This window comes from Gouania willdenowi, chromosome 18 (assembly GCF_900634775.1).
Source record: "Gouania willdenowi chromosome 18, fGouWil2.1, whole genome shotgun sequence".
NCBI lineage: Eukaryota > Metazoa > Chordata > Actinopteri > Blenniiformes > Gobiesocidae > Gouania > Gouania willdenowi.
In genome coordinates, this window is record NC_041061.1 from 19937614 (window position 1) to 19956668 (window position 19055).

The following is a 19055-nucleotide window of genomic DNA, read 5'->3' on the forward strand; positions in this document are numbered from 1 at the left end:
TTCCTGAAGAAAATGCAAGTGAGGATGCAGGCGCTGGTCCGCATCAATGAACACTGCATTAGCCTAGCATTAACCTAGTATTAGCAATACACTAGCATTAGCTAGCATTAACATTAACCTGACATTAGCATTACCTTTGGTAATTGCTAGCATTAGCCTAGCATTAACTTAACAATAGCATTAGCTAGGATAAACCTAGCATTAACATTAGCCTAGCATTAACTTAACAATAGCATTAGGTAGCAGTAGCCTTGCATTGACTTAACAATAGCATTAGCTGGGATTAGCCTAGCATTAGCATTAACCATCAGACCGCTGAATATCTTCTAGTTGAATGGTTGAAATCCATTGAAGAATGGCTTAACAGCTAGTGTTCAAAGTTGAAGCCGTTAAACCTTAAAACGCTGAAATTCCCTCTCAAAATGAATGTGGAAATTTTTGAACAAAAAAAAAAAAGGTGTGCTGAATTTGACACCTTTTGATATCTTAAATGTCAAAATCAGTCAAACACTGAAGGAGTTAAAACGCGGCAAAATTCTGTGACGGAAGAAAAAACGAACAACAATAGTGATGATGCATCCTTCATCCTCACTAATTAGCAGCTCATTCCAACATGACTCAGCGATTTGCAAAGACACAAAAGGCACACAAGGCCTCTGTGGTTGTAGCGCATCCGGATCACTCACCGAGCACGCCCAGACGGTAGTTCATGGTCACCACGATCACATTCCCGTAGGCGGCCAGGACGCTGGCGTCAAACATGTTTCCGGTGCCTTCCATGTAAGAGCCTCCGTGGATAAACAGCATCACCGGCTTCTTCCTGCGGTCACGAATATCTAAACGCACACAAAGAAGGAGAGGCGGGAAACAGAGAACATAAGAAGGAGAAAGAAAAAAAAAAAAAGTCAATAACTTGATTTACGCCGCTCGTATTCTCTTTGATCACACATTCTGTTAGGCTATAATATATTGAACAAACAGCAAATTTCTCAGCGTGATGAAAACATAGTGCTGTTGGTGTGTGTGTGTGTGTGTGTGTGTGCATGCGTGTGTGTGTAGACACTAAAGGCAAAGTAGATTTTAGGCAGAGATCCCAACAAAAGAAAAATAACAAAAGGCTTGGTTGTTTAAGCCAAATGTGTCCTTGTAAACAAAATAAAAGTGCTGGGGCCAAATAAACAATTCACAAAAACAGTGATCCAAGCCATTATTAGTAACAGTGCGTAAAGGCTCATATACACTCCATTTATTTACACCAAAAATTGGCAGGCCTTGATGTAAAACACGCATTAGGGGCAGTAAATAATTTACAGTTTATAGCAACAACTTTCACACCAACAAGGGAATGAGTTTTTAAGAGATTGTAACTTTTATTATTAAGTAATAGGAGCTTTGTTTGACTGGTTGGTTGACCTATCAGTGATGCAAATCTGATTTTGACAGCTTCCTTTCATCTCACCTGTAAAAGCTATTTGCTTCTGTAATTAAAGATGCAAATCGAGGACATTAAGTCAAAACTGAGGAAGCACTAATTTATTGTATTTAATGAGAGCAGGACATCTATTGAAAGCCCACAGTTTAGGTGTCAAAGTGTACCCTCAAAGAGGCCATTGCTGCAAATGAAGGACTCCTTAACACCGTGTGAATTAAGTAAACCCACCTAAAGTATCCGGGCAACACAAACATCAAACGAAGGCTAAAAGGGCAACAGAATGAAGCGCGGTGTGATGGGAGCGATGCCGATATCTGCCCCTCCTTCGAGGGAACACTGTGTGCAATCCAGCAGATAATAAAAGGCCACCGGCTCTTAATACATCATGTCTGCCACACATTTCCATAATTTCCTCATTTTAGTTTGCACCTCAGAACTCGGAAGTCCCATAAATGCAAATTGTGCCTCTTAGCTGCAGGGACAGCTGTATCAAACCTATTTCTAGGTCAGCTCCCCTGTGGGGGGAACTTGAGAAAAACAGAGCTTCTTGGATGTTATCATTTTTTACTTTCACAAATTGTTAGTAAGTTCTGCCTGCAGCACAGAAAAAATCTAAAGGATAACACAGTCGTTTCACATTAATATGTAATATTTTACCAGTAGAAAGCAGTTGCTGCTCTGTCACACATTTGCAGCATATAAAGTTCGTATTGCCGATTCGTTCATTCTAAGGATTGGGTTAAATGTTATTTATTTACATTTGGCATTGTTTCAAAGTTCTTTATTATTTGTGTATGATTTATAGTGTTATTCATTCATATTATCAAATATAACCAGAGGTGTAAAGAGTACTGATATATCCTACTCAAGTAGAAGTACTGTTACTTGATTGAAATTGTACTCAAGTACAAGTAAGTCATACATAAAATACTCAAGTACAAGTAAAACATATCTCAATTAAAAAGTACTCAAAGTAAAAGTTATTATTTACTTTCACCTCCCCATGTTTATTGTTGGTAATACATCTTGCCCACGGTTCCCACGGCATACAGTAAACATCTCATGTATAAACTTAAAAAGAAATATACAAAATCTTGCACAATTGGAACTTCATTTATTTTCCACAAAGGCATCTGCATGAAATAAAGGGTTTGTCAAAATGTACAATTGTTTTTTTTTAAAATAAAATAACACCAATGAATTTATTTCAAAACAAGTAAGTATAGCTACATTTATATTTATGAACTTTGAAACAGTGCCATACCAAATGTGCCATGTGGGTAACAACATAATGGGTAGAAACCCTAACTTGAAACAAAGAAAGTGGCTGGGTGTTGATCAGAAATGGTACGACTAAGAACAAATGTATGTTCAAAGTGAGACCATGAAACGGAAACTTAAAAAAAATAATCACAATAATTTACAGTAATTTACTCAGTAACGGTTGGGTGTAGAAATGTAGCAAAAAAGTTCGCTTATTTTAAATTGTACATAAGCACAAGTAAAATTACTTGTGCTTATGTACAGTTACAGTAACGTGAGTACATATAATCTGTTACTTTCACCTCTGAGTAAAACTGGGTTATTCACACTTTTGTGATTCAATGGATAAAGTATCTTATCATTGTAGTTTTCCTATTATCACATCTGATTAAGTGTATCTAACATTTTAAATTAACCACAACATACATGATTTTGCATGTGAAAGTGCAAAGAAATACATGTTTTCTGTCTTTTAAGTTATCAACTGACTATAGGACGTTGTTGAAAGTTGTGCCACCTGTCATGGACCCACTTCATTGCTCCACTTAAGTTGAGTTTATTTACTTACATAAAGATCACACACGTTTTTGCTTGACAAACATTTATCGATAGTTGATTAAGTTGAGTGTATACAATATGATGAACAGATTCTTAATGTTTGCTTTGTTTAACTTGAAACTCACTATGTTTGGACATGCAGCTCTCCCCAGCTCCAAAAGAAAGTTGCACCGCCAAAGATGGCCCCTTTATAGAGGGTGGAGCTAAAATGGAATCTACCACCTCATGGAGCAACTGGGGGAGAGGAAGCTGCAGCCTGTTCTTTATATTTTAGTATTTAATTTTGAATGTATTAGAAATTCTAGTTTAGCTTATATTTTAATGTTTTATTATTTAAATGGCTAGTATCATTAATTTAGTTGTAAGTTTAAGAAATTATTATATTTCTGTTATTCCCTTTAATTATTTGGAAGCCAGCCGGTGTCGACAAAAAACACTACTGTATACCTACAGTATGTCAATATTCAGCTCAGTTAGAATGTGTTACGTTTATGGTTTCTATAAGTTGGCCTCAGTTTGGCAATTTGTGTCTTACATTTTCACATTGTATTATTTTTACACGTTATTGTGAGAATAGATTTTTTGGGAAACCAGATGGTGGTAAATTGAGCACATTTCAATCTGATGAATCTTATCTAGTACACCAGTGTTTCTTAAATGGGGGTACGTGATGGCACTACAGGGGGTACTTGAGAGAGAGAGGATAATTAACAAATGAAAGCATTAAAAATATGGGGTTTTATAATGTTTATATTTAGTTAAAAATGATAACCACACGGAGTATAACCAGCAACTCACAAAACAATAACAAAAACACACAAAATAAGAGAAAAATATACTGAATAATAAAAAAGAACAGACAAACAACAACAAATTACACAGAATTACACGAAAAACACACGCATTGAGAGAAAAATACTTACTATTACCAGCAATACACTAAATGAGAGAAAAATACAAAATATCACTGCAAAATGCACAAAAAAAAAACAGAGAAACATAAACAATGACATGATAAACAACCAAACAACACTAAAAACACACACACCGAGATAGAATAATTAAAAATAACACAAAATTGACAACAACAACACAAAATAGGAGAAAAATATACTGAATAATAAAATGAACAAACAACCAAAATAATCAAAATGACACAAAAAACACAGATTGATAAAAATGATCTTGATTAGAAGATTAACTGAAAATACAATGGTCTTTCTTAAAATTAAATCTATTAATTTCACTTATTTACAAAATGAGATTCTTTAAATATGTGTCATCACTCATTCATTCCATCATTATACTCTATAGTTGTTTTTTCACAGAATTCTGAGCAAAATGTTGTAGTAATAGCATTCAAAAGTAAGAGAAAGGGGGTACTTGAGCCTAAAAGTAACCACTGTAATCTAAATGTATTGTCTACTACAATACATTTAGATTTTGACAATTCATTTTTCTGGTGTTTAGTCGTCACAAGGTCTACCATGGAGCTAATTTCAAAGGTGAACCAAAACTGCTAGCCATTTAAACAGACTTTAGTATATTATTTACAAGCCTTGCTCCCTGAAACATCAATGCAATGCATTTTGGGAAGCCTCTGAAGTTAGCCATGACAGTTGACATGGTGGTGCTTGGCAGGACAGTCCCTGATGGGTCATCGTTGGCCTTTGAACCAGTTTCCCCGTTGACTCTTAGCATGAACGCCCTTGCCTGCCAGAAACCCACTGCAGCATATGGCTCATAAGACTTAGAACTGTAGCACTGTGACACCCTCTGTTGGCTTGTGTGTGTGTGTGTGTGTGTGTGTGTGTGTGTGTGTGTGTGTGTGTGTGTGTGTGTGTGTGTGTGTGTGTGTGTGTGTGTGTGTGTGTGTGTAGGCCGGGGGATACGAGAGAGCAGCAGAGCAGAACTACCACATAAATAAGCGCTACAGCATCTGTTATGGCAGGCAATGGAAGAGAGATGGAGGGTGTCCGCCTCCCTTTGAAACTATATATATTATACATATGCAAAGCAAAAACGTGTTAAATACCGGCTGAAACATGCATCAACAGTTGCACACTGAAGACACGCCGAGAAGCACCAGGGACACACTTGAGGGAAAACACACACATAGACGGCCATGATGCTAAGAGGAATACATCAGTCAGACAGACACACCAGCGAGGGAGAAATTTACAGGCAGCTGCAATGGCGAGTCGCTATGGCAACTGCTTCACTTGGACTTCTTTCCACCTCTCCACTCTCTTCCCCTCTCAGTGTCTCACTCTCCGTACACGAGCCACTCTCACATGAATTAGGGCCTCATTGACTGTTGCCGTGGCAACATATCACTATGTGATCCATCGCTAACCCTGTGATGCCCTTCGCCTCGCCTCTACCTGGGTGACATTTCATTAGCCGCGAATAAACATGTACACACTTTCCTCTCACGCCTACATCATGCAACAGGAGATGAAGATTGACAAGCGCTAGCGTCATGGGAGACAGAATGCAGATGTACTGATGTGTGCCAGCTTTCATTAATACACACAAACCAAGCAGACTTTCACGACTGACCCTAGACTCCATGGGTCAGTTACAGGTCAAACTGGCTCTGTGGCACAGCCTGCTTTTCGCCGTTGTTTTGTTTCCACCGCCAAGTGAAGATTAGCAGATGGGCAGGAGATTGAGTTCCAAGACTCAGGTTTTTAGTGATGCCTTCCAAACATTTTGAAAAATTCAAAGAAACAATTGAGTCGCTCGCCTACGATCTCTAAAAAATCTCCTGGAGAACCTGTAGTGCATGCGCATTGTTTGCATCATTTGCCTTTGTACTGCTCTTCTGTTCAAACAATATAAGCACAGCAGCAAAACACAATGACTTGTACAATAATTGAATTCAAACGAAATAGGACAGGGCTTAAAAAACATATTGGTAACACTTTATTTGAAGTTTTACACATAAGACTGACATTACACTGTAATCATAAATAAGGTGTCATGAAGGCTGTCATTAAGTGTAATTCACTAAATTAGGACACCTTTCGCTAAATTATGACACATTTGGAGCTATGTTGGCATTTCTGGGTTAGGTGGACGAATCTAGTTGGGTTTTTCATTCTGATGAAACCCCCTGAACGGTTCTGGACAAATCAGTTTGGTATGGGGAGTCAAAGTCAAGGCACGTGCTGGCACATGTTACTCTGGTTTCTCTGTTCCATACACCGTTCAAAGAGTTTGTGAAGGTGTATCAGTGTCGGAGGTGTTTGAGGCATGTCCAGACACCAGAAGTGAATAGCCCTGGAGATAAACTCTGTTCAAGTAAGATGGGAAAGAGCATGGAAAGTGGGTATGTAGTGCAGAAAGCAGTGTAGTGGGTGTGTTTGAGCAGTGTGGGGGATATAAAACAGGGAACAGAAGTGAGGGATGGGCTACCACCCTGGCACTCCTCTGTCTCTCCTCTGTCTAATGATTAGGCATTTGGGTAACAAAGGGTTAGGTTAGGGTAACAAACAACACTTAAAGTTCCTATATCATTAAAATCAACTTTTTTGAGCTTTTAACAATGTTAATTCCTTATCATAAACACCCCTAAAGTATTATTGGGATTCCTTCCTGTATCTCTGAGGATTCCTCAATAATCCTGCTCTCTGAGCTGCTTCTCTGCCCTCTTCTGAAAAACAAAAACCGTCCCCTCCAAGAAGTGCCTGCTGCTGGTGCCGCCCTCCACAGTGAACAAACACGCCCATTCTCTCTGGTGCTAGAGGCATGCACTTATTTACCAATTAGAAATGTTGTGCAAAAATCTGCGGGGTCTCTGTGGTACTTAGTGCACTTCAAATTCAATATCGGACTCTGCATCGAAAATGTAAGGCTCCACAGAACGCTCCTCCATCTATGGAACTATTTATAAAGTTTGGTGGGCGTGCCTGTTGCCCATGCTGCCGGGGTTCTAGGGCTACGTCATCAAATGGGAGGTACTCACACGGGGAGAGGCGACGCGCCAAGAAACTCTGTGTCTCAACTTCCGGGTTGAAAGAAAACAAGTCATATTTCTCAATAAATTTGTATTTTATTTTGCTCACTGTTAAATATTACCCATATGTGGCTGTAGTTGATTTTGGAAGGTCTTAATATAGGATGATATAGGAGCTTTAATGACAGCCTTTATGACACCTTATTCGTTCATATCAAAATAAGGACAGCGTAATGTCAGCTCTTTTTTTTTTTTTTTAATAAAACTTCAATATATAGTGTTAACAAAATATTTCACCAATACAGAAATAAATTATATAGACTGCTGTATATTCCAAATACTATAATATAATTACCAAGTTCTAGCCAATTGTAGTCTTGGTTGTTGATTTACTTGCTCTGAAATTATACATTTCCTCTTCTAACGTATGAAAGACCTGCTTGCTCTGTTGCTATCATCACATTCTGGCATTTATTGAGTGAAATGAGTATAAACACATTACAAATGTATGTTCACTGACAGACAGTATTGGACGAAAGATGTCAGAAATGACAGAATGCATCTAGGAAACAAGGATCAACATGAACCTCTATCCGAGAAGGTGAAGGAAGCCGAGCCAGTGAACAACGCTGATGGATAAAACCACGTCGGCTCTGCTCACTGCTTCATAAACACAAACAACAACAGCAGCAGCAAAGACAAAGCAAGATGGCAGAGAGCAGCTGAGGCTAGCACCCTGAGGAGCTTAGCGGTGCTACTCATCCTTTCAAGCAGAACAGAGACAATGAGACGATTAGGCCTAAACTTGTGTCGAGGGTTCCAGTAATGAACGCCACCCATGATTGTTCCTCAAAGCGTTCACCCTTGGGTCCTTCTGATCGGGAGTTGTTCTTCTCCTTTTCCCACTGCATCATCAAACTGCTGATTAGTCATAGCGATGGAGCACGGGCTGCTGCGACATCTGCGTGCTGATTTGATGGGAATTGATGTTTTGCTGTCAGTAAACACTGACACATCCAGTGAGAGAGCAAGGAAAAGGGGATTGATATGCACTTAAGGGTTTTGGTGGATCTTCATGGTGAACACGAAGACGCATTAGATAAAACCGACATTCATTTAACAGTTTATGGTTTGTTGTAACCTGGACCGCACTGTGTCTCTTGATGCTTTACCACCAATAAGTTAAGGTGTGAAGGGCACGGGGTTTTAAATCCATACATTACTTCCCAACAGAGGAGAGTGAGGAGACGCTTTATGAGATATCATCTTCCTATATGTGAACAGTGCTCAGCTCTCCCTTTACACAGAGCCATAATTAAAAAGATATTCAATCACACGGAGGTGAAACAACAGCTCAGGGGGGAATAGTGCAAAACATAGAACAAGTATAGCTGAGTAAATTAGGATTTCTTTTCAGTACGGGCTTGACTTATCATATGCGTTCATATCATATTTTGTCTGTGCGCACAAGCCAATGTGGTAGAAACACATATTGACCTTTTACAGCCCCAAACTGTAATAATGGGAGGGGAAATTCCACACAGCAAATGGCGAACTGTCATAAGTGTGCAAATACACAGAGGCTCTTTGTAACAGTTGGACCAATTAGCATTAAGGTTACAGCACGCAGTGGTGCAATGCAGGGAATGTTTTTGGGTGATGTTGATAATTCTGAACTCTGTCAGTTCAGTCACTGCAGGCTAAACACAGTCAGCTCATCGTTAACATGCGGGTCAAACGCCTTTTCATGCATTCCCAATTTTAATGGTTAAATTTATGCCTCACTTTCTCCAGGAGGAAAACACTTATATCGTCTTTTTGTGCCGAAGCTTCAAGCTAAGCCATAAAGTGTGATATAAGAGTACAAAAGAACTTTTCCAGTTTGGGATGTGTCAGAAATACAAGCTTGACTCTAATACTGATTAACCATCCTACTATCCTCAAATATTGTTTCATTTTATAGGGATATTTGCCTCCAGAAAATTATTTTAGTGCCACGTCTATTTGTTGAATACATACATAACCCTTTGATAATGAAACCATGACCTGTTCTCCAGCGCCACCATCAGGTCAAACTTTCAAATTTACTGACAACATTAATGACCACAAGAGCATGAACCCTATTGGTTGTGGTGATGATGTGACCTTTCCCGCAGCGCCACCATCAGGTCAGTTTTAGAGTTAGTGTACCTTGAAAAATTCTCATGACAATATTCTGTAACCCCCCCCCCGATGTAATGTATCAACTCGATAGTATCAACTGTGAACCTACAGGTGTGGGGATTTGTGCGGAAGGTCACACATGGGTCACATACAGACAGACAGACAAGTTTTAAGCAGCGAAAACAGCTAGTGACCTAATAGGAACAGCAATGTGTGCTATATGCGTTCAGCAGATTGAAAACATATCAGTTGTACCCATCAAATTTCAAGTCATGAAATACGAAGCAAAAAAAAAGTCTACTTTTATTTTTGACATTTTAAACCATGACCCCAAGGATAGATAATAGGAGGGTTAAGGAAACATAAATAAACACTAATGATTTTAAACAATCCTAAACACATCTGTCCAAGTCCTGTATTCAACAATACATTTTCTTGCATCATGATAGGAATGTTCAATAGAAATCCATCTTTTATCCAGCTGTATTATAAATTAGTTTTTGTATGATGAACATTGAATGGGGTCAAATTGATATGGGGTAAAAAAAAAAGCAATGAAGGCACAAAGGAAAAACTAATTTTCTAATATATATATGAAAGTGTATTTACATGTATATAAGAAAATCTGAATATTTATAAATGAAAATGTATTTATATACAGACCCTTTCCAAAAAAATTATGATATCATGGAAAAGTTGTTTACTTTCCATAATTCTATTCAAAAAGTTAAACTTTCATAGATTATAGATTCAGGGCCCACAATTTAAAAGACTTTAAGTATTTATTTGTTTACTTTTACATAATTTGGGCTTCCAGCTCATAAAACCAAAGAAAACAGGAATTCAAAAAAATAGAATACTGTCAAGAAATCACCATTTACTTCTCAGTTTTTGCAAAAGAAAAAGAGGAGAAGAAGGACTGGACTGTTGGCCAGTGGTCTAAGGTCCTCTTATGTGAAATATCCACAGTCAGTCATGATTTGAGGTGCAATGTTCTGTTCTGTCTTCTTTTACAATGAGTGAAGCTGAACGAAACCTTGTGTCTGCAATTTAAAAAATGTCAATGTCATTAACTCGCTGGCTAATTTGTGTGCTGGTCAAAATAATGGAACGAACAATGTCGAACACTGCTCTAACGAGGAAGTAGTCAATGCAATGTTTAATCGTGGACCTTGTGCCGTGAGCGACGTAGGTAAAGCGTTTGCAAATATGTCTGCCACTTCTCTAGAAAGTCTCAGACAGACTCTGTCTTCTCTACAACTTTCTCCCATTTACTCAGAGTCGTTTGAGACAAAAGAGGTAAAGGCAGGCAGACAATTGTACTCAGCTCCAGCTCAAACTGTGCAACTCAATTGCCGAGTCCGAATGTGAACAGCTCAAGATTCATGTTCTCACACCTACGGCTTTGAGTAAATAATTACATTTTATTATTTTGATCAGCATACAAATTAGCCAGTGAGTTAATGACATCTGCATTTTTTAAAAATTGCAAACACAAGGTTTCGTGCAGCTTCACTCATTGTAGGTCCATGCTGGAAAAAATGACTACAAAGTTACGAACTTGTCTTATATATATTCAAACTGTCATATACCTGTATATATATATTCAAACCTTTCTTATATGTATTCAGACTTTCATATATATAATCAAACTTTCACATATATATTAAATTTCCTAAACAGCTTGCCATATATATATAATTGACACTTTGTAAAAAAAAAAAAAAAAAAAAAACAACAGCTATGCATTCTGGGTAGGGCAAGGAAATATGTGAGTGCGTGTGTTCAATAGGAAGTCACGGGCAGGTCGATGTGATGCAGGGTTGCAGGAGTTACGAACACGCATCGGTGCTGAGCGGCAGGTGATGAGATGCAGCGTTGACCACCAAAGCTTTAATCGTTCAGGGACAATAGATTCAGGTAAAGGCCACACTGATTGGATCTGTGTGTGTGTTGGCCAACAAAGTAGTAATACAAAGGCGACTTTATTCTTAGGACATCCTCCCTCAGTGTGATTATGTGACGGCACTTGTCGATGGTGCCCAGAGTAAACTATCATTGACTCAAGCAAAATCCCGCAACCATAATAAAGTCTTATGTAAAAGCATTGGATGAAATATTTTGTTGGCGAACTTTGGCTTTCAAATCACAAGACCAGAACGTTATTAAGGTCAGAAAGTTTAGAAATATTGGAAAGTTTTTAGAGTCAGGCTTTCTTTACACGTGTTGTGACGAAGTCTGCATCCCGACAAAATGGTTGTTCCAGTTCCGTGGAAATAAATAAACTCTGTTCCCAGAAGTCTTCTTACAATTATCTCATACACAGTATTACAAGATTACAATGTAGGTATGAACATTATGGAGGGAGCTTTGAGAGTAATTTGTGTAATGATAATAATGATGTTTTCTAACTACGTATTTTATTTTTTTATTTACTCAGTTTATTTCCGACATGGTTACATTCACTTTTTTTTTTTTTTGTACATGCCGAAAAAGGAGACGAGAGAAGCAGTTTGCTTATCTGGGTCCCGTCCCCTGTTTTACCATCGCAAATTTACATGGGTTTACATGTCTCTCTGGTCAAACATTCTTGAGTTGTTCTGAACAGTCCTTTTTTGTGTATTCTCATCTGTAGTCAGTGTTGTCTTTTTTTTTTCCTCCTCCTCTCTATCGTTGTTCGTGTTGGCCTTGTTCCCTGCCAGACGTTGTTAGCATTCCTCCAGTTCAAGAATAGTTCCTCTTTCGAAGGTGTTTGGAAGTTTTTTTCCCTTTTCATCCACAGTGTCACCACTCGGGAATGTCTCTTTTGGACACACAAGTTTGCTGCTTGTTTTGTCTCTACATCAAGGTTAATCCAGCTGTTGTTAGTTCTATTGGCAGTGTTGTATTTTCCACTGTTAGATTTAACTTGTATAAACACATTATTATATCTTAGTTCATAAGCAAGGTAGTAATTTCATTGTATTATATCTTAGTTCATAAGCAAGGTAGTAATTTCATTGTACAGGAAAACGTGTTTCTAACTGCACATATGACAATAAACACTTTGAATTTAAATTTAATGTAATCCTTAATCACCCCACCACCTAGCAATTGAAATGAATAAATGACAGACCTTTTTTACTCTTGGTTTCCACATTTAATTCAGTCTCCGTAAAATAATCTCAGTCTGAGTTTTGTTTCCAGTGTTTATATAGATCTGGGTCCATGTCCGTGATTACCATCAGTAATGTTGTGGTTTAGGTGGATCCTTCGTATTTTCCCAATTCTTCCATCGTTTTGATGAGGATTGGTTTTCTGTTCTCTTCTCCCAGTGGTGTGATGTAAATTCTGCAGTTCCTTGTCCACGTCTTTAAAATCTTTCCTCTTTTTTTATTTGGCGTGCCTTCCATGCAATGCTTGCATTTTTTTTTGTCAGGCTTTCATTAATAAAAACTTTCATTTCCTTCAGCTTTCTTCCTTGCTTCAGTAGTTCTCCTTTGAATTTCATATTCGTGAAGGTTATTTTTACAGCTCTGTTATCATTTTTCTTTGGCAGGAGATGGCAGGAGTTGATGTCAGGGTTCAGGACAATGTCCTTCGACTTCAGGTAGTCAATGACCTGTTGTTCAATCGATTTTGTTTCTTCGTCACTCGCGTAACTCCTGGGTTTTATCTTTAGGCCTGTGATGATGACATCTTTCTCTCTTTCCTTTTGTTCCAGCTGTTCAACCCTGGCATTCAACAATTTTATCTCTTCAGCATTTCTTTCATTCTTTTCTTTCAGTACCTTTGCTTCGCTTTGTAGGTTTCCCAGTGAGTTTTCCAGCGTCTTTTCCAACGACTTTATCTCGGCAGATAGGTTTTGTAGACCCTCGCGTATCATCTCCTTGACCTCTTCCAAACCCAAATTGGGTTCTGAAGGTCCTCCCTGCGGTTTTTTCACCATTTTCCTTCAGTCTTGGGCCCAATTTTTCAGGCTGTTCAGCTGTAGCCAAGGTCGTGTTATCGGAGCGAATGAAAACACGTCTGCTCTCTCCAAAGACCAGAGATACTCATGAGACGTCGTCATTGTGAGCTTTCAGCACTGCAGTGAAGGAGACCATGTAGGAAACTGTGTAACAACCCACATATGGTCATTCTCCAAAAAGCATATCAGCAATGCACTAAAAGCAACATTTATGTTAAGATGGACATATTTATGTTAAATATTTCATAGACGCACTATTTAAGATGTTTTGTTGCATTTTGTAACACCATGAAAGTCAGGGCAGTTGTGAGAAAGAAATCCTTATTCGGGTTAATCAAACAATAGATGTAATGTAATGCATCTTGATGGCGTGCAAGAGAAACAGTGATTATCTTTTTACAGATTATTTTACTTTAACATTTTTTCCAATGTAAACTACTATTTTTTAAAGTCCCCAAACACTGACTATATGACTTAACTGAAAGAGTTCTAACATGAAGGCACATTTTTGGCCATTTCTCTTATTTCTGAATCCAAGTACCCCCTCTGTCCAAATACAACATTTTGCTCAGAATACTATTAAAAACAACTAGCGCATACTGCTGGAATGAATGAGTGATAACACACATTCTAAAGGAGTGTTTTCAAACTCATTTTTAGTTAAGGGGCCAAATGTGGAGCAGTTTGATCTCAAGTGGGCCACAGATTTTTGATCATTGCGCCCTAGTTTGTACTTCTACGTATACATAAAATACTAAATATGTAAAAAAACAGACCGTATCCAAGCAATACATGACAGATATCAGTCCCAACAGGATCATCACTTTAAATTTCCCGAATCTTGTGACCATTTTTTACTTAATTAGGGGAAATATCATGTAATAATAAGAAAAAATTAAGTTTTTTTTTCAACTGTTTAACATTAAAAATGACTGTTAAGTTTCATTTACACAATGATTCATGTTTTCTCTGTCATTTTTACTTTCTCCTGCAGACCAAATTGGATGCTCCAAAGGGCCGGATTTGGCCCCTGGGCCATGAATTTGACATGTGTGTTCTGAAGAATCTCATTTTGTAAATAAGTGGAATGAAACAGCATTTCCAGTCATCTCCCTCCACACCCCTGGTATTTTCAGTTCATGTTCTAGACAAGATCCTTTCCATCATCAATATTTAATTATCATTTTTAACTAAAAATAAACATTTTAAAATAAAACCTCATACTTTTAATGCTTTGAATTGTTAATATTCCACTCTCTCTCTTGCTCTCTCTCAAGTACCCCCTGTAGTGCCATTGCGTACGCCCATTTGAGAAACACTGATGTAGAGTAACCGAACATAACCCTTGGCAAAAACGCATCTGTACGACAGAAAACCAATGCAGTGTACTAAACTTTGTTATACTGAGCTCAACACCTCCTGCAAACACTTCCCCTTGCCCTCAAATCATGCAACAGTGCCACTTCTTCCCCTCGGCAGATAAAGTGGGAGCCAAGAAAAAAAAACAAAAACAAGTGGAGGGAGGAGATGAGTAGGTCCACGGGGAATGAGACGACCCAGTCTGTCTTATTAGGCTCAAAAACACAAGTGGTCCTCTTTCATTTCCTCCTGCAGGTTCGTCTCCCACTCATTCTCCTTCTTCTCTGCACTCACATGGCCTCTTCACCCAACTCGCACAACCTCCGTGCGGCTCGGTCTCTCTCCTCGAGCAGCCTCTCTGCTGGAGCCTTCAATGCTGTGTGCTCTAATCTCTACTTGTGCGGCGACGCCGTCCTCTTTTTTTTTTTTTTTTTTGCATTTTCTCTCCGTTTTCTTAACAGAAAAATCTGATTGTAGGTTTATGTACCGTGAAGAGAAGCAAGTTAATTGTTTCATTTCCAAATGTGCGCCGTCCCCGACTTTCTTCAATCCTCTATAGTTTCCCCTCATGTCCTTGTCCGTGGTATTTGCAATTCTTCCACTGTAAGAGCCGTTCCTCCCCACACATTCTTTACGGCCGGATTAGGCTGACTTTTATTTGTTTTGCCCACTATTAGCAAACAGATCAATTCTACAAATTGAGTGGATGGGGGAAGCCGAGAGACAGAGAGACACAGCGCCCTTGAGTCTTCCAAAATGGCAAGGCGACAAAGACGACAAACACTGACCTGATTTTACCATTGCGAGCGTCTTGCTTCCCCCCCTCTTAATGGCAGCGTTCCTCTCTTTCATTTTCGCTTTAAGCTTTTTAAGACTCCATTTGACCCCCCTTTTTTCTTTCTCTTCCTCGTTTTCCTTTTCTTTCTTCTTTATCGCCCCATTCTCTACACTTGAGAAGTAACAAAACAGCCTAATCTCTGAGTGAGTGCGCTTGTTTGACTGCAGGTTCCTTGTGAGATAACAGTCTTGTTTGAAGTGCGACAGAACTACAAAATTACACAAAGTGGAGTACAGAATCGCTCACAGATATATCAGTGCAATAATCACCACTTTAAATCTGCACTTGCCTAAAAAATATCCCCGGTCCTTCTTGCTTTCCAGATGCTCAGAGCTTATCGGTTTTTAGGCCATTCATTGACTTACTGCGGTCTTTTCTTCGCTCAAATCACTTCATCTTTGCTTTCATTGATCATATCCTGAGTGTCCTCATTCCTTCATAAATGTTACTTAGAAGTCATCTTTAAAAAATAAAAGCTTTCGAGCTTTCAAGTGATATGCGTTATTTAAATTTTAGCCGAAAACAGAAAAAAAAAAAATGTAAGGGCATAGGCAGAGTTTGAAATTCTTGTCTTGAGATTTGCGCCAGCCACAATCTGTGTGACATATACAATAATGCAAAAATTATTAGTAACATAACTGAAAATGTTGGCTACAAAAATTTGCACTGACGCATCATTTAATGTTGTAAATTCATGATCAAATCAGGCCTGAGGCTTCTTTCTGCTTCATTTTTGCGGCAGTACCATACCTGAACTGCTGGGGGCAGTGTCGCGTCACCATTTATGTTGTGAAGAAGAATTGCGCAACAGAAGAAGAGCCAACCTAAAGTCTCAAAAGTTTTGGACCATTTCAGTGAAAACGTATACTTCACACCTGAGGTAGAACTAACATCTGTGACATGAAACTAACAGTCATATGTTAGAATTATGTTTTATTATGTATGTTGTATTAAGAATTGTACTGTATCCAAATTTTGCCACCCGCAAACTCAGAGTATGTGTAAGGGGCCATATATATTGTGATATATGTAGATATAGGTAGGGAGGTATCACTCAAACCAGGTGAGTTTATCAACTGGTAAGGAGAAAATATTATTGTGAAATTTGGATCATCACTGAAACAATCAGGACAGCCTTGGTGGAAGTTTTGTTTTTTTTGTAACCTGTCTTGGCCATGGCAGCACCTCCTAGTGTTAGAACCAGAAAATCCAGTATTAACACATTTTTTTAAGTTTTTTGGGCTATAGTTCATCATTCACAGGCCAATTAACAACAGACAACTGACCACATTTGGCCTGCAGATAGTAGTTTGGACACCCTTGTCTTTGACTAAACGTTGTTTTTTGTTTTATTACTTTCATAATGCCTGCTTATAACCATTCATTTATTTTCTATAAATGCGTTACTCAGGGTTGTGGGGGACTGCCGGTTCCTCTCGTGCTCACATTGGACATAAAGTCCATGCTAAAGCTTCCACTAAGGCTACGTTCACACTGCAAACCTTAATGTTCATTTCCGATTTTTTGCTCGGATCTGATTTTTTTGTTTGTTTGTCCGTTCACATTATCATTTAAAATGTGACCTGTATCAAACTCCAGTGTGAACAAGTTGAGGCTCCAAACTGACCCGCATGTGCATTGTCAGAGTTTTTTTTGCAGTGGAGCTGGAACATGGATGAACAGGTGTGGAGGAGGTTGAGGAAAAAAAAATAAAAAGAGACAGAGACAAATATTTTGTTTTTGGCTTTTTGTGGTGCCATTTTCCTTTCATACACAGACCCTTAACAATATTAAGCTTTGATCCAAACCCGACAGAGCAAAACTAAAAGCAACAGGTTTGACAGGCATTAGGTATTTAAATTCTTGTTCGACCTGAAACTGACAGTTAAAACCTATTTTTACCTCATACAAATGAAATATTTACGTTTTTTTTTTTTTTTGTGGTAAGCATTGCTTTCATTAACAGACAACTTTAATGAAAGCACACGGGGAAACAAGCGCAAAAATCAAACGCACGCAGGTGCGCAGTGCGCGCAAGAGACAGTAAATCTATTGACATAGTTCAGGTATAAAATTTAAGGATAATCCATGTTCTTGTGCAGAAAAAGGATTGATTCAACAGTGGATTCTTCATGCCTGTCCCAATTCTGTCCCTGTCCCTCTCTGGTTTATGGTGAGCAGAGGTTAGCGCACAACCTGCAACACACCACTCACTAATCCAGCTGTTAATAATGACGTCAACATATGAAACGCACATTAACTCCAGCTTGACCGTTCACACTGCAGTCGCATGGCAGTGTGATCGGATACGTATCGGATTTAGGACTACATATCCAAGTGACCTGGGTCGCATTTGAAAAAAACAGATTTTGGTCGTTCAGACCAGATACAGGTCGCACAGGGGCAAAAAAATAAATCAGATTTGACCATTAAGTCCTACAGTGTGAATGTAGCCTAAGGGTCCCTGACTGGAAATCAAAGTCAAGCCTCATAACCAAGTTATTTAAAAGAGTACACCTCACTTTTCCAACTACAACTGTGGGGCCCATTAGAGCAGTGGTTTTATTTGTTACCATCTATTGTCATCACAAATTCAAAGGCCATTGATTTCAATTTAGGATTACATTTAAAGTTTTTACTTAAGTAAAACTTGCTTCATTTATTTTATTTATCAACATTAATACTAATTCTGGCAATAGACTAACAACCGACAAGTCTGAATACAGCAACATGCAACAACTCTTCATTATTGAACCTCAAAACTAGTGGTGGGACTAGATTAAAAAAATACCTAATTAACAATAGACTTTGTAATTAATTAAAGGTGCAGTGTCTAACTTGGAGGAGAGAGAGGACTTAGCATTGAATTTGAACAAGTACAACTTTCAGATCCCTCCCTCTCCGCTGCTCTCCTGCCCTGCCTCCAAAGTCCCTCCCCCAGAGGAGGCTGGCGTGTAAACCACGCAACAAAACCAATAAGACTGTCAGGTCACTTCATAAAGATATTGTCTGCTACTTTCTAATAAAACAACACCAACCAGTAACGTTAGCCTTAGTATCGGAAACAAGCTGCAGAGCTCCCTCTGTGTGCTTTTTCTCCTCCACGGGCACACCTGGTGTAAATAAAAGTGCTCATATGAGCTTAAACGTTGAGGTTGTGTCCCCTGTTCTTATTTGTTGCGGATCAAACAAGCCTGGGCCGTATCACAGAGGTATCGGAAATGTGCTCTTGACCGAGCGGAAGGAGGCGGGGGCTGTGAGCGACAGCTGTCAGACAGTCCATCAAACACAACCCTGGCTCTGATTGGTTCCTTTTGCTCAGTCACCGTGGATTCTGGCAATTTGCAGCAGGGGCAGTAGGCGGGACTTAATGAGCCTGTTTTTTTCTTTTCTTTTTTTTTTGTTTTTTTTTTTTTTTACAGATTACTTGTTTCATGTTATGCTGTCTTTACAGAGTGACAGCTTTAGTAAAAATTACAAAAAGTCACTTACGGACTAAAAGTTACGGACTGCACCTTTAATCTCAAATAAT

The 19055-nt window shown here is 38.6% G+C and overlaps 1 protein-coding gene across 2 annotated transcripts in view; it reads right to left on the reverse strand.

The window, feature by feature from the left end:
* nlgn2a (neuroligin 2a) overlaps positions 1-19055 on the reverse strand; it is a 268976-nt gene that overhangs the window by 88814 nt on the left and 161107 nt on the right. For both annotated transcript variants that reach the window (XM_028474126.1, XM_028474125.1), the window contains one exon: positions 687-836. In XM_028474126.1, the coding sequence (XP_028329927.1) occupies positions 687-836 (150 nt within the window). The remainder of the gene's footprint in view (positions 1-686; positions 837-19055) is intronic.